Raw genomic sequence first — 23,911 nt, forward strand, 5'->3', positions numbered from 1 at the left:
TCTAAAGGCAGGAATCGCACTCTAGCATGTGTCACACGTGAGGACAAAATAGGCACACGCTATCAAAGAACAGGTTTGTAAATTCCTTCTTCTGTTACTCTTGGTATATTTAAGGCTGTGACCCGCCTACTCCTTATCCCCACATTCCCTGCCTTTTCCTGAGCAGCAGCCCCCCACCCCCCTCCAATTCCCCTTCCCAGTGCAGGAAAGGGGAGGGGGTGGTGGAAGCGCGGAGGGGAGGGGAGGGGAGGGAGGGGCGGATGGGGCCCGCTCTCAGGCCAAAGGGCCACTGTGGCTTTAAGTGTGCTCCTTGTGTGGCCGGAGCAGCCATCGCGCTGATGCAAAGTGACAGGGACAGATGTGACATATCGGTTCCGACACACTTCCATACCACCAGTCACAGGCTCGGGGTGACTCACATCCCCCTGCTCTGGTCCTGTCCCCCCGCTGCAGGACAACACAACGATGCTCGAATGAACCTCGCCATCGCCCTCACTGCTGCCAGGTATGGGGCTGCCATAGCCAATTACACTGAAGTGGTGCACCTACTGAAGAGGGCAGACCCTCAGACGGGGAAGGAGAGGGTCTGCGGAGCGCACTGCAGGGACGTGATCACAGGTAAATCCAACAAAAGCCGCTTCCTTCCTTCCTGCCTCCCCCTTCTTCCCACTCTCCCCAGCCCTCACAACAGGGGCCCTCCCTGCACCTCTTATTCAGTGCTAGTTTGCACATAGTCATAGCACATCTAATGCAGGGGCTTTTAATATTTTATAAGCGTTTTATGGTGTAGAGGGCTGCTTCAGATCTGGTAGGGAGGGACATAAGACGGAATTAGCGTACTCCAAATGGCCTTACTTACCTTTTAAATGTCATGCATAGGGCCGGCTTTGGAAGAATAAAGCAGTTAAGGGTAAAAGATGGTATTCTGAAACATTTCATGAATAACCAAGATTTGAGGATCTCAACACATGACTACCCCCTGATGTTTTTAAAGACGGAAGTGTGCTCTCAGAAGAGATGTCTCACTTTTCATTATGTGAGAGGGAGGCCTCACAGAGAGAGGGCTTAAACTGTAAGGATAATAGAAACACAGTTTTGTTGTCAGTTATTTTTTCTTTGTCTTTTTTCCCTTTTTTTTCTTCCTTGCAAAAATGCCTATTACAAGCTTATGATAGGAAATTCAAACAAACATGTCAGCGTCACATGTCAAATTAGAAGGGTAGTCCATCATTCAACTCATTGTCAAAACAGATCATTTACTATCCTCATGGTATCTTTTGATATGCGTCCCATTATATAGCTCGTCAACATCAAGCATCACATTAACAAACATTTCCCTTCCACACTTTCAAAAGACTCCCTCAGTCACTGCCTCCTGAGCTACTCTGTGACACAAAGAGGCGAGAGGGAAATTAGGTATGTCTGTTTCCTATTAATTACAATCCTGGGAAGTCTCCCATGGACACACTCGAGCCACTCTATTACGGAGAGAGGGGGGTGTTCGCTGATAAATTAATAATCCGGCTTGTCACCAGCCACAGATGAATAGCCCCTGGTGATTGATGCTGTTTTCTTTCATAGGGCAGGAATTTGATGTCAGAGCCAAATGTGTTATCAATGCCACGGGACCTTTTACGGACGCGCTGCGCAAAATGGATGATCAGAAGAACCCCAACATCTGTCAGCCCAGTGCTGGGGTGCACATCGTCATCCCAGGCTATTACAGGTAACTAACGGCAGGCCCCTACGTCTCTGTCACTGTCCCCCTGTATCACCTGCTCCTTAGCACTGCCGTCTCATCAATTCATTAGCTAGCACCAGTAGAGACTCCACAGACCCTGGCAACAGATCTGGCCACAACAACCAGGCGCTGTCTGGCTGGTCTTACTGTCTCTGCTGTTATGGCTGGATCAGAGCAGGTGCTCAGTGGTGCTGAGGAGTATCATGGTGTGCTGTAAGTAGGCAATGTTAGAGTTAGATCTGCAACATCAGGCAAACCTGGGATATTGTGTGTGATTTATCTAGAGGTACATCCAGATTTTTGAACAGAGCCCAGCCTGATCAAACATTTTCCCATGGCGGAGGGGGCAAATGGACTTTCTGATTGGATTCCTCTCTGCCTCTACCGGATCTGGGATTTCTGCTTTCTTGTTGATGCATGTTATTTGTGTTTGCAAGGGGGGAAGGCTACTCCCGCGACCCAACCTCCCCCCTCTGCTATTCCTGTGTTAAATTGAGTCACTGCCACGTGCATGTGTTTTAAACAGGACAATATGTGCACTCTGGGTTGAGGCTAGGGGAGCAGTGGCTGGAATTGAAACCAGCTGAATTAATCTCCTGGAAACAGCGCTGACAGGAGCCTGATTATGGGGTGTCCCTTCCACCAGCCGGCCCGCTCGTGCCCTCCCCTCCCCAGCAGACCAAAGGTTAATGCAGTCGTCTTGTTTGTTCCCCTTCCTACCCCGGCACCCTCCCACACACACACGCGCACGCGCGCGCGCACACCTCCAGTCCCGACAACATGGGGCTCCTGGACCCGGCCACCAGCGATGGCCGCGTCATCTTCTTCCTGCCCTGGGAGAGGATGACCATCGCCGGGACGACAGACACACCCACAGAGATCACACAGCACCCCATCCCCGTGGAGGAGGACATCAACTTCATCCTGACCGAGGTCCGCAACTACCTCAGTCCTGACGTAGAAGGTGACTATCACACTGACACACACACACACACACACACACACACACACACACACATATACCTGGTCTTGACCTCTAGGCTACTCAGGAGGTGTGTTTCGTTTTTGTACGATATCCTCATAGTATCTCGAAATTATACTTATCTGATAATGGATCACAGTTAGATCAACAAGTATTTGTCTTTTCCATAACGTTATATGTGAAGCTGTCATGTCCCATACATGATTGCAGTCAATCTTGCGTCGGTGTATGCAGGGAAAGGCTGTGATGCTTAAGGTATAACTAGCGCACCAATGTCAACATATCATTTCTCACAGGGAAAAAAAAATGACTCATCACTGTGCGCTTACACTTGCGGCACTATAGCCTGGACGTTTGAATCAGACCTAATTCATAACAGCCATTTGTGATAATAAATACACGTCCAACAATCTCAACACCACCGCCCCCCCACACACACGCCCCCACACCCCCCCTCTGATTTACAAATAGCTGATAGAGCAAGCAGCTGACAGAAATAAATGAGCTAATCTGATGGCTGTGTAGGACTTCTACCAGATATTAATTCATCAGGAGGCCACAGAGTGCAGACAGATACAAATTCCTGCTTTAATTATGTATAGGAGCTGCGCTGGAAACAGGAGACACCTCCACCACCAGGACTATTTCTCAGAGCAACTTTATGAACCCCTTTGATTCCATCGTTATTTTGTTTTCCTTTAGATATAATACATGTCCCTCCTGTTTTCCCCAAACACTCAAGACAAAATAGATTTTTTCCCCTTTATGCCAGTGCCTTCGCATGAGACATTTGATAATGAACAGGTGGAAAAATAACCTTTACCACATTAAATTATATTGTTTTCGATTTGCAATCTTTATGAGGCCTTCCTGGAGCCTCTTTGATGTATTTTGCTCCCACTCGGAGCCTCAAATGGCCCTTGCCGACTGGCAGGCTTATCAAAACCCATGGAGGTTTTATTGAATGAGTGACCAGTGGGTATCTAAACAGAATGCAGGGCTATTGATTTTGGAGAAGTGGTCTAATTGTTTCTAGTAGACAAGGGCTTGTCCCGATTATTTGATTGATTAGCTTGATACCGGTCTGCCTCCTCATCCTCCTCCCCTGGCCAGTTAATAGCACTGTAATCCCAATGCACTGCCTTATTTCTAATCCATCATCATTATCATGGCTGTACTCAGCACAAGATTAGTCCATGAGGTTTTTTTCTGCATTCCTCAATATTAGCTCTGCCTTCTATATGCTAAACGGAAAAAATGGAGGAAAAAGTAAGCTGATGTTGTCCATTCGATCTCCTGTAAAGTACACAGGCGAGATAGTGAGACAGGGATAGATAGATAGATAGATAGATAGATAGATAGATAGATAGATAGATAGATAGATAGATAGATAGATAGATAGATAGATAGAGAGGGAGAGAGGGAGAGGTAGATGGATAGATAGAGACAGAGATAAGTTAGAGTGAGAGAGAGAGAGAGAGAGCAGACAGAGGAAGAGTTGTTGGGGATGTGTCACAGCAGTTCTCCAGTTCAGGCCTCAGACTAACGTCCGGCTTCAGGCAGCGTGGCCGCGGACGGCAGGGTGACATGTGGCGTATGTCTGAGCGAGACCCTGGTAAAGTCCTGTGGTCACAAAATGAGCAGAGAGACCCTGCGGCCTGAGAACAAAAAAGAAAGAGGGAGGAAGAAGGAGGGAAGTGCGGGGGATATAAGTGTGAAGTGATGGAGCGAGAAGCCATGACTGGCGGACTCCACGCCGTCTCCGTCCTTGCCTGTGGTGGCGCCCGGACCGGGGTCTTCACTCATCCGTCTGAGAAGGTGGGAGGAGGGGACGGGGGGGTGTGGAAGGGTCACACCGGAGGGGTTTGTCACATTGTATGGCGGTGACACCTCAGAAGACCGACCGGCCCTGCAGTGGACAGCCAGTGTGTCCCCCCCCCCCAGTCCTTCCCTTAAGGGAGTGGGGTCTCCATGGCTTCTCAGAGTCACACCAGCCTCACTAGTGACACACACATCGAGCTCCAGATCCCTACTCCACTGCACTCGACTCGAGTCTACTCCACTCTCCGCTGACTGGACTGGTATGTTTTAAAGACTGGGCTCTCTTTGTTCTGCTCCTGCAGTCTGAAGTGGACTCTCTTTCTGTCTTTGTGGTGAAATCTTTCCACACCACACAACAGTTCCATTCCCCAATCATGAGTCAGCCTAACAAAGGAGGCATCAGTGTGGCTCACTCGGGTCTCTTGGAATCAAAGAATGGAAAAACGTTTTTTTCGCCGAATATTTTCAGTCTTAGAAATCTTTTAGCCTTCACATCCAGAATCACTCAAAGGACGTCTCTCCTTTGTTCGCTGTAACAATTTCCATTAGACGTGTTATATTGTCTTCATACAGTATGAACTGTACGCTGTATTGACTTGTAAGGGTTCAGGATGAGGATTAGTTGAACCAGTTCAACGTTTTGAGCCATCAAGATAATCAATTGGACTGTTGAATCCATTGTGGCAGGTCTTCCAAGGTTAATACAGCTCAAGAGACATTGTTTATCATGCATAACTTTCATTTTGTACAGCTATAAATGGGCATTATCTTCATCTGCACGCTTTTTATTGCCCATGTGAGGCCTTCTGCTCCACAGCTACTCAACTGTCATGAATGTTTAAAAAATGCCCTTTGGTAACGAGTTTGTCATTGTTTTATTCAGAAATATCAACCAGCCCATTATAGTGGCAGGTATTTTTTCAATCGATACACAACAGCGTATTAATATTTAATTCTTTATATGTCACTACGATATAAGGAAAGTGGATTGTTGAGGAGCAGCAGCTGGAGCTCGTTTATTTTCCTGCTGTGGTAGTGAAATAGAGAGGAGAGATGGAGACATCTCTCTTCAAGGGTTGTGTGTTGAAATGCAATAATTCCTCTGCGTGTGTGTGTATGTGTGTGTGTGTGTGTGTATGCACGCATGTACACGCCTGCGTTGCATATATCCACAAGACGTGTGTGTCTTCATACCGTAGATGCCCACGTATTTGTGTTTGCATTTGCTAACATGCTTGTCCCTGTTGTGTTTGTCTGGTGCAGTGAGAAGAGGAGATGTCTTGGCAGCCTGGAGTGGTATCCGTCCTCTAGTCACAGACCCGAACTCCAAGGACACACAGTCGATCTGCAGGAACCACATTGTCAACATCAGTGACAGTGGACTGGTTACCATCGCCGGTTAGTCCCACTTCCTATGTTAATACAGCACCAAAGACATTTTATCAGTTATTTTCCCTTTAAATCCTTTAAAACTCCATAAGGTGTATTAAATGAGCTACCACAAGGCAGCATAAAAAAAACAGAAAACGCAAAAACTCTAGTGCTAGTGTTTTGCTCCTGATCAGAATAAAAGAGATATTAATATCCAGAGATATAAAGTTTATACAAGTGTGACAAGGTGAGAAGTTTGTCTGAAGTTCAGTATCCGCAATTTCATGTCTATTCTTCCTAAAAAGGGTCGGGAACGAGCTGCAAGTATTAGAGAGTATATAGAATACATCTGCGGAATTAGAAATGGTGTTTTTTGTCCGTGTCATCTTGTGTTTTGACGTGTCATCGCCACAATTTACAGATTTCCTTATGTTTTTCATAATTTAAACACAAAACCTACTACATAAGGTATCTCTGGATTGTCTTTCACTTAAGGTAAAATTTGCCATTAAGGTATTTACTATTAAAAGTACCATTAAGGTGTGCGTTGTAATGCGTGCATGTGTGTGTGTTTGTGTATGTGTAGATGTGAAAACCTAGAAACCAGTCGTTTCCCCAAAACAGCTCTATTCAAATTTATTCTGTCCACACACATTTTCTTAGTCATAAAAAATTATCCACATTACGTTCAAGGAGGGAAATTGTAGTATAATGGAAATTATGGAAATAGACCTACATTAGCTCTCTCTCAGAAATATGCATTTAAAAAAATGTTTTGAAAAAAGGTTTCAGCAACGAAAGTGATAATTCTATACTTTGTCATCAATTCCTATTCTGAGTTACTACAGTGAAACTACCGTCTGTGCACTACAATTAAGAAACATATGGTTATTAAATTTGATTACAGTATATACTTTAGTCATTGTTCATGACTAATACAAGCTTTGCCTTTTAGTGCATGTTCTGGTGTAATTTGCCTGTTTCCAGCCTGGAAAAGTCCAGGGAATCTGTAGTGAAAGAAGGTCCTGAAACATCATTGGCTATTTGCATAGAGTAACCTGGCTATCGACCATACTGAGTTTCTCATAATCAAAGAACGTGCTTACTCATGTTATTCTAATAAAGTTATGACATTTGCATGTGTTGACCATGCAACCTGGTTACTTGAGGAACCAGGTTGACAACATCATTTTCTGTGCATAGAAATGTAGACACTGTGCAGTATATGGGCGTACATCGGAGCCAAACTGAAAACCTTACAGTGCAATGTAACGGTGTTTAACGGCCTGTTTACCTGTTTCACTGCTAAGTGATTTGTTATTAGAGTTATCAGTTTGCTAGTATTTAATGGCTGTCAGGTCAATTTGTTTTTTGAGCACACTGATTTATTATTTTAGGCATAGGAGCAATCTCAATCATGTTATTTCAGTATTAGCAGATGCACATATTGTTATCAAAATACATGAAAGAATTGACAAAGCCATCAAACAACCTGCTCTTAGAAAATACACAAAAGGATAGTTAGAGCCACATAATAAATAACCAACGGCTCCATCACCTGGATTGATTATTCTGTAAAACACACAGTGGTCTGCCCATTCACCATGACGGTAACTGCGCTGAAAGCTTTTCAGTTTGGCTCCCATGGTCACTAATGTGCCTTGTAATGATGTATTATCCCTTCCTTTTTTATATATTCCTTGCACACGTCCTGAAAGTTATTTGTATAACGGAGTTGGAACCCTGAACATGAACAGACAATTTGTTTGCATGTGGTAATATCACTTTCTGAATGCTGCAGGGGGCAAATGGACCACCTACCGCTCCATGGCTGAGCACACGCTGGATGCTGCGGTGAAGGCCCACAGTCTGCCGGCCGGACGCAGTCGGACCGTGGGCCTGATGCTAGAGGGGGCCAAAGACTGGACGCCAACCATGTACATCCGACTGGTGCAGGACTATGGCCTAGAGGTGGAGGTGATATAATTTGTGTTTTTTTTACCTTTGAACTATCATTGGTAATCTGAACCCAAACCACTGCTACTGTATGCTAATTATATAACATATTTAGACATTATATATAGACATTTAATATCTTAAATTATATATAGACATTTAATATCTTAAACATCAGTTGGGCCCCGCTCATGGTTCTTTGTTTCTAAATTGGTTTTGCACAAAAAAAGAAGATAATTGTGATATCAGAATGCTGACATCCCAATTATAATATAGTGATTGTAATAATAAACTGTACTTGTATAGCACTTTTTTTGTTTACAAAGTGCATAGCAATCCAAAAAAATGAGATGAGAACACAGAGCAAGACACTGAGGGTAAAAATAATAAAGACATCACATAAAATTAGGTCTAGAAAAATAGATTTTAAGAAGTGATTTAAAATATGATACCGATTCTGGCAGCCTAAGCTTCTCAGGCAGGCCGCTCCGAAGCCAAGGGGCCCTGATGGCAAAACCTCAGTCACCTTTTAGTCTTAAGCCAAGACTTTGGAAGAGCCAGAAGGGCCCTGCCCGAGAATATGAGGCTGCACACTGGCGCATAGGGGATTAACATGTCTGCAATATAGCCTGGGGCCAGACCTAACCATGCTTTAAAAGTGATCAGTAAAATCTTAAAATCAATTCTAAACCTAACAGGTAATGAGTAAAGACATGCCAGAATTGGAGTAATGTGATTTTGCCTGTTTGTACCAGTTAAAATCTGCTGGAGGGGTAAAAGATGCCAGAAATAAAGAGTTACAGTATTATAAACGAAATAAAAGCATGAATGACTTTCTCCAGATTACTAAATGATAAAAATGGCTTAATTTTAGAGTTTGTTTTAAAGACTGTACCACTCTCTTTACCTGTACATCAAAGCTTAATTCAGCATCAAAAATTACACCCAAATTTCTGGCAGCTGGCTTCAGCTTGGTTGACAGAATGCAGGTTCATTATGAGGGGCCGATGACAGAGTCTGTAACACTGAACAGAAACCTTGGATTGTGACCATTCTTAACGGGATTTTCCTGGTTCGAAATCAGGCAAAGCTTAACCAAAATTTCTGCGAGTGTGCATGTGTCCTCTTCTGGCCCACACCCACCCCTGTTATAGTAGTCAATAAATCATTATTTCTGTGATTGATACATTTTCCTGGTGTAATTTGTTGTGGTGAAATTCTACACACAAACAGTGTTGCCAACTGTTGCCAAGGAAAGTAGTGTCTGCTCAAATAGTCACTAAAAGTTACCAGATGATGTCATATGCTAATTTGCATATCAATATAATGCTTTTCGAATGTCTAAAAAGACCTGTAGCTTATTTGCCCTCCATTTTCATTCAGCTCTCCTTCGCTCTCCTTAAGGCCCGAGTGTTCTCAATGAGCCAAGGCCGTTCTTTTGTATTCGCCTTCTTATCCCTATAAGGGGAGAGTCAAGGATAGTAACGCATGTGCTATTAAAAAGGGAAACTGGCTCCTTAGTATTGGAGAGCAGTTCTGCGGTAGATAATGTCAGGGCAGCTGCCATAAAAGCCTCAGAAAACTTTCTAGGAGAGACAAAAGTAAAAGAGTAAAAAACACAAAAGTGGACACAAAAATCCAGTCTTAACAGTCTTAACAGCACTAGGTCAAGTGTGTATCTCTTAATATGTGTAGGTACGTGCACAGATAAAACAAGATTAAAAGATTCAGTAACATTCATAGAAATCTTTAGCGAGTTTCCGAGCTGGACAGCTAACACGGATGACGATGATGATGATGAGACAAGTGTTCATGTAGGCCAGCGAGTGAATTAGCCACCAGTGAGTGAGAGCTGAGTGGATCCACTCAAGTGTTAACAGAGCCTGCTGTCATCCTACGCCATCTCTCTGTCCTCCTGACAATACACACATATCACCAGGACAGTCAATGACCTGCAAATGACAAGCACAGAGAGTTGCAGCCCCCTGCGACTTTGGTGTGAATGAGTTTTAACCCTTTGTTAGCAAGAAAGAGGAGAAGAAAGCATAATCTATGATCCCAATGTTTCTGGAATGTTTAAAAAGGTCAATATGCTGATATTTTTGACAGCGCTTGACCTTTTGTGAAAAAAGTAACAAAACCATTGGAATTGAAATAACTTCTTTGTTTAGTTCTGGCACATAATGTATCACAGTCAAAGCATGCTGTCTCCCCTCAGCATCTCCCCATGAGTGACTTGACTGTTAATCCGTCGTATTGATCTAATATCAAAAGGTGCTATTTAAATGCAGCGTAACTCCCTAGGAGCCCTGATCTGTCAGTGGGTAGTGTTTGGAGTCTGGCTGAATAGCTAATGCCTGTTGTGTCTGTCACTGTGTCCAGGTGGCCCAACATCTGGCCTCGACCTACGGAGGCAGAGCCTACGAAGTGGCCAAGATGGCCCACGTGACCGGGAAGAGGTGGCCCATTGTTGGCAAGCGCCTCGTGTCGGAATTTCCTTACATCGAGAGCGAGGTTGGCAGGCGGCATATCAATACTGTCAATCAGATCATGTATTGAACATGTGAGTGATCTTTGGAGTTCACAGAAGATATATAGTCTCTTTAACCATAGTTGCTTCTAGGTTCATTATGCTATAAAGGAGTATGCATGCACAGCGATTGATGTGGTTGCGCGGCGGACACGGCTGGGCTTCCTGAACGTGCAGGCGGCGGAGGAGGCGCTTCCTCGAATCATGGAGCTCATGGCGAGGAACCTGAGCTGGAGCGAGCAGAAGAAGAAGGTAAACGTCCCAGACATTTTCTCAGCAAGACTGCTTAAATCCAAGACTTTGTCATATTGAACACCTAACACAGACTAACTGTAGCTAAAAACTACTCAAAAATGACACCAAAAATGTGTCTGTCTTCTGTCAGGCTCACCACATCATGGTCATTGATTTTGTGTATAAATGTAACTGCAAAGTGTAATGTTACTGCTATGCTCACAGTCAATGGAAATGTAACCTGACACAAGCTGGTGCATTACTGTCTATTTAGAATGGACGTTTTTGACAACATTATTCCCACTGGCATCATTCCCAAGACATCTCTCCCAACCAGCTACTACAATTCCAGCACTGGTATTCCCGCACATGCATTAGACTGACCTCACATTAACCCAGATACATTTGATCTTTAAGAGCCATAAATTGGCTTTTGTCATTACCATAGGTTAATTACTGAGATTTGCTCTGTACCGTTGCTACACTGAGATTGCAATAATAAGCGCCACACAAAAGCCATTCACACTGCCTGCGTGAGCACTAAATAGGTATTGTTTTGATCTTTCTATTCCCGTCTGGAGTTTTGTTTGTATTGGTCTATTAATAGCACCCTACCTAGTAGTGTTTTTGATACAGTTTGATTCTGCTGAGTTTAGATGAAACCTCACCCTTCCTGTCATTCTCTCCATAATGTGACGTCTGAAGTGCAGCCCAGATCAGATTGCTCTCCTTACATTCCTTACTGCACCTTTCTGAGAAGCAAACTACACATTGTTTTGGGACTTTCAAATATGATGACGTGACTAATCTCAGATCGTCCAATTCCAAGGAGAATCAAGGAGAACAGTTTTTGATTCTTAGTTTATGTAATTTGAAAACTGTTGGCAGGATAATATGAATATAGTGGATTTCAGGTTTGAGTGCAAATACTTGATTTGTTAGTGGATGACAACCCACTGTAGTAGTTCTATACACCGCCCAGATTGAGGGTTCAGTTCCCACGGCACCCACTGATGCTAAAAATGCACTCATGGTACTATAAGGCGCTTTGAACAAAAGCGTCCTCCAAACTGGCTTATGCTACTACAAACGCTTGTCATATTGAATGTCCTCTAATGACCCTCCACCTGCCCATGTGTCCCTGTAGGAGGAGCTGGCAGCAGCCAAGCGCTTCCTCTACTATGAGATGGGCTACAAGGCCCGGTCCGAACAGCTAACTGACACTTCTGAGATCACCCTCTCCCCCCCTGAGGTGGACAGGTAAGGCACCATGAGGATTCAGAGGTGGATGTTGTAACCATGTAGCATATTTTGTGAATTTTATTGGATTGTGTAAACTTGGTAAAGTATCTTGTTTCTTGCTAGCTACATTGTGTCTGTTAATGTCTGCTTACTTTGCTATATTTATGTGACATCTTCCAAATCAGCAGTAACCTTCTAATTAAAATGTACCTGGTGATCACACTGATTTTGATTTTGAAGCATATAGTCTCCAGGATAACACTCTACATGGACATTGGATTTGTGCAACTTTGTTTATTCCACATACAGTGTGTTTAGTTTCATGCACATTGCTCTTTTGATGTTATAAGTGGCAGCCTTTTCACACAGGTTTATGCATAAATGTGTGTGTTGAAAAGAAAAAGTTGTGAAGTTATGTGAAGTTGAAGTGTGCGGCCAATCCTGTCTTGTCTGGAGGGCTTCTTACAGGTGTTCCTCGTTCCTCTGCTGACAGATACATGAAAAGGTTCCATAAATTTGACAAAGAAAACAAGGGCTTCATCACAACTGTTGATGTTCAAAGAGTATTAGAGGTAAAGATCGGCATGTCTGTGTGTGCCTGTGTGCATGCATGTGTCTGTGTGCCTGTATGTGATTATTACTAGTGGGCGTTTGTTCTCTTTTGTGCCTTTATGAGATGTGGAGAGGTTTCAGGTTTCTCTCCTTTAATAGAAGCTGTGTGCTGCTGATCCTCTTTTAGCTCAGTAACCATGACACTCACACTCTCAGGCAGATGCTAGTTCACTATCACCGCTCCAGCTGTTCACAGGCACGGCACATCTACGTTGTTTTTCCCTGTGATCATATTCCTAATGAAGTATTTTGTCTCACCATCGATCGCTGCGGTCATGGTTCCTTCGTTCAAACTTGGGAATGCCATGGAAATTATACAGTACACATCCAAAAAGTTTGGGAAATGTCATGGAGATATGTTCATAATGTTTTCTCAGCCAGTTGGGTGTTGAACTGTCAACCTTTGAAGGAATAATAAGCCATACATTTCCTGTTTACATGTGCTAAACAAAGATTTGGTGCAATATAATCAGCTATTTAATGAAAAAAACAAAAACATAGAGCTTAGAGCTTAGATTCAGACAGAAATTGGTCATGGAAATTACAACTAATGTCATGGAAAAGTCATAGAAATTGATTCATAAACGTGTTAGAATCTGTATATTGGTATTGTAGTAACAGCGTGAGTGTTTGAACGACTTGTGGTGGAAACATTCAATGAGTGGGGATCCCAAGCCACTGGGGTATAACAAATAGGACCGTATCATTTGGTCCTGTCATTAGTTCAGGCCTGTTCACATCAATTTGATTGGAAGTGTATGGATTACCTGTAAACAGAGATTCAGCTAGTGACAGGTCTCTCTAAGAGAACCTTCTTGCACTACTAATTGAGCTGTGGGTTTGCTGTGGGGTTTGTGTGGGAGTTTCTGTCAACGCAATATCTAAATTAAACACGTCGTCACCAGCAAATACTGAAGTTACATATTCATAAGAATCTTTCATCACTTCTGATATGAAATGCCTATATTTTCTGCATTTGAGCTGCTCTGAATGATTTTTGGACTTTTGGTGACATGCACTCAAGTGGTAGACACCCAGGCAGTTTCTCATCTCAGCTCATCCTTACTTTAAGTATTCATCCTTAGTCTCTGGAGTTTTTGGCTAAAGAATCATTGGTGTCAGTTGAAGCCTTCAGACAACAAACAATATAATTCAGGTTTAAGTTTTGAGATAAGCAGTATTCTCAAGTCTCAATTAGAGCTGCAACGATTAATCGATTAATCGATTAGTTGTCAACTATTAAATTAATCGCCAACTATTTTGATAATCGATTAATCAGTTTGAGTAATTTTTTAAGAAAAATAAGTCAAAATTCTATGATTCCAGCTTCTTAATTGTGAATATTTTCTGGTTTCTTTACTCCTCTATGACAGTAAACTGAATATCTTTGGGTTGTGGAAAAAAAAGACATTTGAGGACGTCATCTTGGGCTTTGGGAAACACTGATCGACATTTTTCACTATTTTCTGACATTTTATAGACCAAACAACTAATCGATTAATCGAGAAAATAATCGACAGATTAATCGACAATGAAAATAATCGTTAGTTGCAGCCCTAGTCTCAATATATGAAGTGTTTTGCACACTTGTAGTTAAAGGCAGTAGAGTTGAACAGTTTCTGGAGGTGAAATTCACAGTCAAAATATTTTAAGATGACTATGCATATATTGTGAAAATATTGCCTGTTCAAAATGGACTTGTATGGTTCTTCATCTGGAGGCTTCAATTAGTGACCTATTACCTTTTACAGTAGTTAATGACCTTTCACTTTTTTCTACCAGAGCATCAGTGTCCAGATTGATGAAACACACTCCATGAAATCCTGAGTGAAGTTGACCTGAATAAAAATGGACAAGTGGAGCTGCATGAATTCTTACAGGTATAATACTCTTTTTTTTTGTGCTTTTAAATGATTTTTTTTTTTGCAGAGAGAGAAAGTGTGTGTGTGTATATACAGTATATGAGTGTGTGCCTCTCTCTCTCTCTCTCTCTCTCTCTCTCTCTCTCTTCTCTCTCTCTCTCTCTCTCTCTCTCTCTCTCTCTCTCTCTCTCTCTCTCTCTCTCTCTCTCTCTCTCTCTCTCTCTCTCTCTCTCTCTCTCTCTCTCTCTCTCTCTCTCTCTCTCTCTCTCTCTCTCTCTCTCTCTCTCTCTCTCTCTCTCTCTCAACCACACACACACAAACACACATCTTCCCCGTCCCCCTTGACACTGGCAGCCTTCTCCAGCTCTGTGACAATGATGAATGCAGAACATGAAACACATTAATGCAGCGGATTCTGGTCAATGTCAGGCCTTTCTTCACTGTGTCAAGTTAAACAAACAAGATCAAGCAAAAGCGAATGGTAATTGACCCTCCAGAGATAAGACCCCTGCTATGGATGGAGGAGGTCATGGGAATCTCAAGCCACTCCGAAACCTGGGATGGACTTTCCCTCAAAAAATATACTCTGGTCACTGTCCACATGGTCACACCTCTTTATATAACACCATTAGGCTTTTTAATCTCTCTCTGAGAAGTGAATCATTATGAGAAGAAATTATTATACACTTTAACTATACAGTGCTTCATCAGCAATAAGCTGTCATTGTAATAAGCGGAGTGTACGTGTATGAGATGTCTGGAAGCCTTTGTGGGATGTGTTAAAAGTGTGGAGGCTTCTGACATTTTGATGACACATTCTGTTGAAATCTAACTAATTAGGAGATTTCAAACTTATGGTTTCGATGGTGAACCTTGTATACTGTATGTCCTTTGGTTCAGTGTTATAAAGTACCATGCTGATGCAGTATAATTGGAGGAATGTACCAAGGAACTGGAAGGGCCTTATACCAAGTTCTGGAAGTAGTGGATTGAAGGCCATTTTTTATTTCTTATTCTTATCCTGGACCTTCAGGGAACGCAGGACTGTAGTGGATTTGTTCTTTATGGGTATAGGGTAAACGCTAAGCTCCTTCTTTACTGCAGATGTATGTGTGTTCATACGTGTGTACAGTGCCTCTGAACATGTGTTTATACATGCGTGGATGTACCTCTGTCCTCAGCTGATGAGCGCGGTGAGGAAAGGCCAGGTGTCCGACAACCGTCTGGCCATGCTAATGAAGACTGCCGAGGAGAGTCTGGACCAGAGTGTGGAGCGGAGGGAGCCGGTGTCTGTGGACCGCAGTGGGGGGGTGTATGAGCCAGGCCCTGAACTGGATGGGTGGGTGGGTGGGTATCGGGCCGAGTCTGTTTGGGCTCAGCACCGAAAAATAGACTAGAGTGAAATGGCGGCAGCTGTCAGAGGAGCTTGATTCTAATACGGGACGTCGAAATAGATCAAACTGAGGTACCTGTATGTGTACGTCTCCTCCATTTAGCACATAAGGCATACTAAATCAAATGTATTTCAGTCATCCCAAAGTCACTGACCTAATGGTGTTGGCAGCTCTCGGCGGGCAGCTCTGCCAAAAAACACACACACGGCACTGTATACTCCATGTGACAGACATGCTTCCTACTTCAAAGACTTTCTTCCATCATACTTGACTTTTTATTTTTCACTACTGTATGAGCTGAAATGTCAGTCATTTATTTATTTTATTTTTTTTAAATGATGTTTAATAAGAAGTATTTAGTCGTTCATAGTATTTATATGGTGTTCGTCGGTGATCTCTTTTGCTCAAATGCAGTCAGGAAATCACAACTGAATGTTATAGATGTGATTCAGAGAGTCATATACTGTAGGCTACTGCTTCAAATAGGCTATGCTGAAAACTTGATTTGCACTGTTTGTGGTTTGTTTTAAAAAAATATATATATCTGCTGTGTACCGTACTACTGTGCCATTTTATACAATTTAGATGCTGAAAACATGAAGACGTTTTATACTAGTGTTTGCTGGATATTGTGATTTTGATTGCACTTTCAGCAAAGTTCTATGGTTTACATTATGAAATGCAATGTGACTTCTGTACTCAATGCAAGGCGTAATTGGAAAATGATTGCATTTTTCACTCACTGCCATCAAAATCTGTACATTATCCTTCCCAAAAGGACTGTAAATGCTAGATATTTATTAGATTAATTTAGTCAACGTCAAATGAGATACAAATCAACAGTAAATGTGTTTAAATATTCTAGGTGCATGTGATTGGTTCCAAGAAATGTTATTGTCTTGCATTTTATTAAGCTGAATGGCGTGTTGTATTTGATGCTGGCTTTTAATTTCTGTATCTGTCTGTGCAGTTGGTGTTTTTATTACTATTAATTTATTACTTGTGTTTTGTCTGCTTGGCCACTTGCATTTATAGAGTAATAAGGGAATGTATTTAATGTGCCTTGCTTTCAGATGCAATGTGAATTGAGAGCATGAATCAAGGGGGTTGATTAAACCATACTGTCCCAGGCTTTTAAGTGTGCTTAATTTCACACTATCTATAAATAAAGCAATTATTTTCTTACGCACATTGTTAAAATGAAGATTTCATATGTTTGGCTCTGCTGTGACAGTTGCATATGAAGTGCATATGAATATGTTTCAAAGACCTATTGTACATCTCCAGCTCTCTTCTCCTGGTTAATCCACTTCTAATGTTGACTATGGGTGCTTTCATCAAGAAACGATTGCTGTTGTTTTGTTTTTACAAAGCTCAAATTATGAGGGAATTGTTTTTCGAATGCACTTGTGAAACTGTTAGTCGTAAAGGCAGGGAGTTCTAATACATATTTTTGCTGGGCTTAATCTACAGATTGTTGTGGCTGGCCACATGGGTATTATGCAATGCAAACTCCTCAAAAGAACACAAACACTGAAATTCTCAAGACTAAGTATGTGGGAGGGCTTATCCGAGCGTCTGCTGCCAGCTTTAACACTCGAGGATACTTGATGTTCAATGGATTTGCGCTTTTATTTCTAATCTTCATTGTCTCTCTCTTGCAGTTGGGTAGAGTCTTGTCTTGATCCTGACAAAAGCAATGAAATGTAAAATAAGCTGCTGTGATCACTTTCAGCCTAAAATAGTCTTTGGAATAAATGATATTGACCAGTGGCTATATTATTGTGCTCTTGGTTTTGCTATTTTATGTTCCTTATGCACATCGGCCATCCATTCCTCATCTTTTTACTAAGGCTACTCACACAGTGCCATTAGGTTTCATAACTGCTCGCTTTAGGAACATCTCCATTGTGTACACATTCAAATGGTGTTGTGTATAATCATGCATGCCTACTGGAGGATCTAAATGCATTGTAATTAGAAAATAATGGGCCAGTGTTCATGGATGGGAGGTTTCTACTTAACATTTTCCCTCGAAGCAAATGGGCTAAAGTCAAAATTAACCTGGATAGGGGCCCGTCAGACCCCAATATAAAAGTTGATCTAGCCTGTTAAAGAAGGGGACTGTGCACACAGAGGTGTAATGGCCATGCTGTCTCTATTAAGGCTAACAGCTCCCGTCTCCTTCAAGGTGGTCATTTAGTAGTGCTGCTCATTCAGCCTAATCAATGGTTGAAGCTGCAGCGAACCATTAAATAAAAAAAAAGGCTGGAGATGAGGTGCTTCTGATTGGGGTTAATTGGATGTAATTGGAATTTATACTGTACAGTGGACGACTCATTAAGAACACATTGAAAAATAATGTCGTTTGAGCTCAGGTCATTTAACCATTTCTTCAGTGAAAAAATGTGAGGCTGGACTTGGGGGGGAAAAATTGGAATTTGGCGTCGTTGGTCTCATGCAGAATTCGCTCACTGTGACTGCATCCAAACCGACTGTATATAGACTTGAATGCAAAATGTCAGTTATTGATTGGTCAAATGGTGCTCCTTTCAAGGGTCAATTGCCAATTGAAAAACGATTTATTTTACTGTTTGCTAACATGACTGCACAGGATACTGTGTTAATATGTTTGCTGTATTTGATTTGAGGATTCACTATAAATTGCAAAATGTATTTTTATTCTTTTTACCGTATGTTTTGTCCAGCTAGCACCCTCTGTTGGACAGCTAGTCGAGAGAATGTGTCATGAGACAAGCTCAGAACGGATGGATTGGATTTCAACACTAATCCGTTTGATGCAAGTGAATTTAGGTTCTAATTCATGGGCTTGCGCACTGTATAACAAGCCAGAATCAGCAACACACGGTCCATAAATTCAAGGGGAGAGAGAGAAAGAGAGAGAGACAGAGAGAGAGAGACAGAGTGTGAGATGAGAGAAGGGGGTAGACGAATATGGTGTTTAACTGGAAGACTGTATGTTTTATCAGTCACTGGCACCATTTAGCTGACAAAAATGAGCAGGCCCAGCTCTGGGAATAGGGCCTAGGCACCGGGTGTTCTCCAAATCCTCACAAGAAGAATATCAGCACTTCTCACATGCTGCTGCCTGATATCCACTGCTGTAGCTGAAAACTATCTCCATTGTCCAGTTTGATTGCCTGAATCAAACTGATTTACTGCAAATCCATCTGAGCTTTGATAAATCTATTACAGTTTCATTTCGCTGATTTCATTAACGTGAATAAAACCAGCCATGCTTTCTGCATAACTGCCTTTTAATGGCTTGGCCCTGTCACCTGCCTCAGTATTAATCCCTCTGACTTATTGCTCCACAGAGGGAATGAGTAATGGGTATTTGAATGTGATCAGCACAGTACAATGCAATTAAGGAACCAGTACTGTTCTGTGCCTTTAATCCTGAACTAATTTGAATTGCAGTTTGATAGCACTGTGAATCCTGCATAATTATGTAGGGTGCATATTAAACTCTGTGACAAACCGAAGAGGCCTTTAACTAGCCCTGCCATGAGGAGAGCAGCCAGGAGAGCCACAGTAAGGTAGCCAGCCACAGGACACTGGAAGTCTCAATTACCGCTGCCTTGGCTGACAGGTGGAAGCTGGGGGAAAAGCCTTCATTCGAAAAATGGTTGACACCGACATCTCATTTTTTATCCCCAACCTCAACAATCGTGTACAAGTGTCACTTTACCCTCAAAGAACAGATAGATCAAGTGTGAATCAGAGAGGGTTTGGTCAGCGCGGATAAGCTCTAAGGGGATGTTACTTTTCTTCAAGATGTACATTTAACACGCCACAATTGGTACTTAATTTGATTTATGTAAACCTCATTGTTCATTCACTGAATTATTTTTTGCCGAGGCAAAATATATTTTATAAGTTTGCTGCATGTCAAAGTATCATGCATGCTTGTTTGCCATGTCTCAAAGAAAGCAGGTAATGTGACTGTTTCCCCAGGTGACATTCAATAAGAATCACTAATATAGTTTTAAACATGCAATAAATATTACTAATCAGCAGTCGCCCAATGCCATGTAGCAGAAATAGTCTGACTTGGGCATATTTCACACTGCCTTAAAAAAATCTTAACAGTGAGCTATTCTGCTTCACACAAGATTGAGCCAAAGAGTGAGAAAAGGGGGATAGAATGAGGAGGCAGAGAGAGAGAGAGGAGAGAGAGAGAGATGCAGAGACAGAGGGGAGAAGAGGAAGGAGAGACAGAGAGGGGGCTGCTGGCTAAATTAAGCCATTGTGACTCAAAATCCTCCTTTAATAAGGTTCATGCTGTCTACAACTTCATCATTTTCTCCTGAATGATAATTACTTTATTCAATCATGTTCAAGGTTTTAGTGAAAGCTAGCATTGATTGATTAACTTCAATTACCATGCTTGCATTTGCATAGATAAAAACTGCTTTTCAATTTGTGAGTGGCACGCGGGTGGAAACCCTGCCTTGATATTTGCATTTCAATGTGAACGGTGAAGGATAAAGGTGGGAGCGGGGTCTGATCACTGCTAAGCCCTTTCTGGTCGGCTGCGCCAGCATCTTTTTTTTTTCCATAAACACCCTTTGTTATGATGTTGGTTTGCTCCCACCACGCAGAGAGAGCCCACAGTGAGCTCTGTTTGCAGGCTGGCTTGACGGCTCTGTTGGGGGATTAGGCTGGGTTGCACTACAACTCAGTCAAGAGCTTGGGTGAGCTTGAGCTGCGGCGCTGCACCGTTCTCACAACACCAGTACATCCAGCAGATGAATAGACGACTGTTGGGAAAATTTCACACTCCAAGGAACTGTATATGGGCATATATCTATAGGCTGTCTGAGCTAATGAAGATGCACATGTGGATAGAGCAAAAGGCACTGGGAGATAATTAGGATTATCACATGTCTATATCAATCATCATTAACCAGATTGAAAAACATATATGAACCTTCACAATTTATCATGGCAGATGTCTCCCTCATTTAGCCACCAATTTATCTGAATTCCCTTAACTTTATCAATCATCCTGTAACCCATCTCAGCTACAAAAGTACATATTCATTTGCAAATCAAAAATTTCTTCTTTCTCTTGGCAAGTTGAAACAATGAAAATTTTGCTTCTTGCCAACTCTCAGTGATAATGGGAAAACCAACAGATTCTTGTAATTGCGAGCCCCAGCTCCCCAGCAAGTGCGAAAACAGTAAAAAAAAATTCTTATTAAAATCCATAGCCACTTGATCACTGTGAGCTAAAATAAAAGGTGTTAGACACCCAACACTCATGAGAGGAGAAGACAGGTTTATCATGTATAGAATTTCTATTTTTGCTGCAGTCCATGCATATACTGTACAACGATATGGTGAGCAAAATCACAGCTGTGCCATTTATGCAGAGTATTGGGATTACTGTCACCTTTGTCTGCATATTTTTCTTTGATTAATGTCACCCAAATGCTGTGTCTTCCAATTGAGAACCCAGTTCATTTGCATGATTTTTTATACACGGTGCAAATTTGGGGATAAATTAGTCCGTCTCCCATCTTTGTTGGCGTGGCACTGAGTGATTTTACTGAAGGAAAGGAGTCTCAGAGCAATACTCCTAGAGAATTACACCTGTGAGATATGCTAATCATTAACACAGCCATAATGACCTTATTTACCTTCATATAAAAGGCAGAAATTAGCATTAGGTGCCCTAAATGAACGGGGAGTTAATAATCAAGGTGCTCACTTTTACCCCCTATTTGTTAGCTGGAGAGGCTAAATGGAGGCTTCAATATGGTTAGTTGCAGGCTACTGTCAGTCGCTGGCTTTAAAACATATTATGGCTCCATCTCCTATTGCTGCCTTGGAGGGGAATTCCCAGATGGTGGGCTATGATTAGGTAGTTCACTTAGCTGTTTAGAAATGAGCATCTGGAAACACAGGTTGAATTAACACCACTGGGTCCCTCATTTTCTCTAAATTAGTGTCATTCAATTAATCTAATTATTAGGCGTGCAAAAACTGAAGGAGTAATAGATTCCTATTATCCCATCATTATCATCTCTTACTCACGAGTGCTTACATTTCTGAACAGGCTCGCATGTTCGACACCAAATGGAACAACCTCCTGCTTCTTCCCTTATGCTTTCAGCTTACTTCTGCACAAGTTTTGACATTGTGTTACTTTTGAATATATCTAATTTGCACGCTGTTGTCTACTGTGCAATGAGTTTCAATTATAGTATTGTATTTGTTACAAAAAATCTACCTCAGAGGCATCATTAGCAACAAATATACATATGTATTGCTTGGACAAATTAATGGTACAGGTGTGGTACAAATTCACAAATCAACTCTCTAAAAGCATTTGGAAGAAAAAAAAACTGAGCGTTAATCACATTTGAGTAGAGCTATTTCAGAACAACTTAGCAATATCCTATCTGGGACTCCTGCGGCTGTTTCTGCTACATTTGTTGCAAACAAAAAGAGGTTCATCTACTGGATTTTGAAGACGTCGTCGTCCTGTCACTTCACACTGTCTGACATAATGGACGAGCTGGATGGATGATCAGTGTCAGCTCCTCATCAGCCAGCTCCTTTCACACGGATCATGTGATGCGAGCGTAAAGTGGCCCATGTCGTGTCTCTCTCTGTGGCCCCCCCCCCCCCCCCCCTCCAGAGCCCCTGCTGGCCGGAAGGATCCTCTCCCCGGGCTGGAGTGGCTCCTGCTGGGACTGCTGTGCCGCCGGCGAGGGAGGGAGGAGGGGTTATGGAGACCTGGAGCACATTGTCAACACCCCTCCCAACCCCCCTCCCCACCCCATTCTCTCCTCTCCTCACTAACCCTCCCCCATATGGACAGACACTCTATTCAGCTGTGTGTGTGTGTGTGTGTGTGTGTGTGTGTGTGTGTGAGTGAGAGGGTACGCGCACTTGTCGTGTGTCTCCATATGGGCCTCTCAGATGGATCCGTATGTGTTGTGTGTGTGTGTTTGTGTGTGTGTGTGTGTGTGTGTGTGTGTGTGTGATTGAGTGAATGAGTGAGTGAGTGAGTAAGTAAACATGTCCCAGGAAGGGATGAACCTTATCTGTTGAAATATCAGAGGGGGCATCAAGAAAAACTGTCAAATACTATACAAAGATAATCACACAGAGGATACTTTGCGATAAAATTTTACCAAGCTATCAATTAAACCAAGCCATCAGCTCATTAAAACAAAATCTATTTACCACTTAAGCTGTAATCAAATAAAATTTGCTCCTAAAATCCGCATCTGATAATAACCGTTTCTGCCCCGACACATTCTCCGCTCAATAAGGTTTATTTTCTCAGTTTTGAGTGCACTTTTCATCTTTTTACCAGCCGCCTAAACACACTTCAACCCCTCACACAGGCCCTCTATCAGCCGCTCTTCAGTCTAGGCCAGTCTATAATGCAAACACCCTGGGAACTTAATTCACAAAAAAGAGATACCAATTTCTTCTCAGCAAGAGATATATCAAGGACGTTAAACAAAGCAAACAGCTGCATCAAATTCTGATGGCGCAAAGCTAAGCCTTCAATTTGAGCCTTCCCTCAGAAGAAAGCAGAACTTAGCTTCAAATATATTCCTGGTAGAAAAGGAAGCGTATTGTGTTATCATGAGAGTCTGTTTACCTAGTGAATCTACATATGGCTATCTAATATCTTTGTGCCATTGAGCAGGTTGGAGCCTGGAGTCCCAGGGGTTTCAAGGCTGGGATTATGCATGGCGGGGGTTGAACTATTGCCCCTGTGTGATTGAAAGACCTCCACCAGCTTAGGCCCTGTTTATTGTACATTTGCATTGCTCAGTTCCTCGAGACTGCGGGGGACTATCAGTGGCCAGGCAGCTCATATCTAGGCTGCTATAATTCAGTTTCCTCTGGATTCCCTCATGCCTTCCAGCCAGCGGGAGAGGCTGGGGGCTTATAGGCAATCATTTAGTCTGATTGACCAGGATATGCTCTGATCAATATCTCATACCCTGCTCCTCATGGTGAGAGAAAACAAATCAAGTGTTTGAGTATTTCAACCAGTATTTACATTGGCATTTAAGATTAACCACCAACACCGTTGTCCTTAATTTGGCCTAATGGGGGACAACTAGTTTGGGTATGTTCCATATTTTTCTACATGAAGAATATAAGTGATAA

General features: G+C 42.3%; 1 protein-coding gene across 1 annotated transcript in view; it reads left to right on the plus strand.

Annotated features, from left to right (window-relative positions):
* LOC139647168 (glycerol-3-phosphate dehydrogenase, mitochondrial-like) overlaps positions 1-22,579 on the plus strand; it is a 30,258-nt gene extending 7,679 nt beyond the window's left edge. Inside the window, 13 exon segments of the mRNA XM_071523020.1 lie at positions 454-618; positions 1,582-1,726; positions 2,512-2,705; positions 5,808-5,942; positions 7,717-7,892; positions 10,254-10,385; positions 10,495-10,653; positions 11,783-11,895; positions 12,371-12,449; positions 14,272-14,290; positions 14,293-14,369; positions 15,533-15,698; positions 22,416-22,579. Coding sequence (XP_071379121.1) covers positions 454-618; positions 1,582-1,726; positions 2,512-2,705; positions 5,808-5,942; positions 7,717-7,892; positions 10,254-10,385; positions 10,495-10,653; positions 11,783-11,895; positions 12,371-12,449; positions 14,272-14,290; positions 14,293-14,369; positions 15,533-15,698; positions 22,416-22,579 — 1,724 coding nt within the window.
* The last annotated feature ends 1,332 nt before the right edge of the window (positions 22,580-23,911 follow it).

This window comes from Centroberyx affinis, unplaced genomic scaffold (assembly GCF_046629955.1).
Source record: "Centroberyx affinis isolate AG114_WGS23_722 - 3 ecotype Tasmania unplaced genomic scaffold, CSIRO-AGI_Caff_v1 ptg001058l_1, whole genome shotgun sequence".
Classification (NCBI taxonomy): Eukaryota; Metazoa; Chordata; class Actinopteri; order Beryciformes; family Berycidae; genus Centroberyx; species Centroberyx affinis.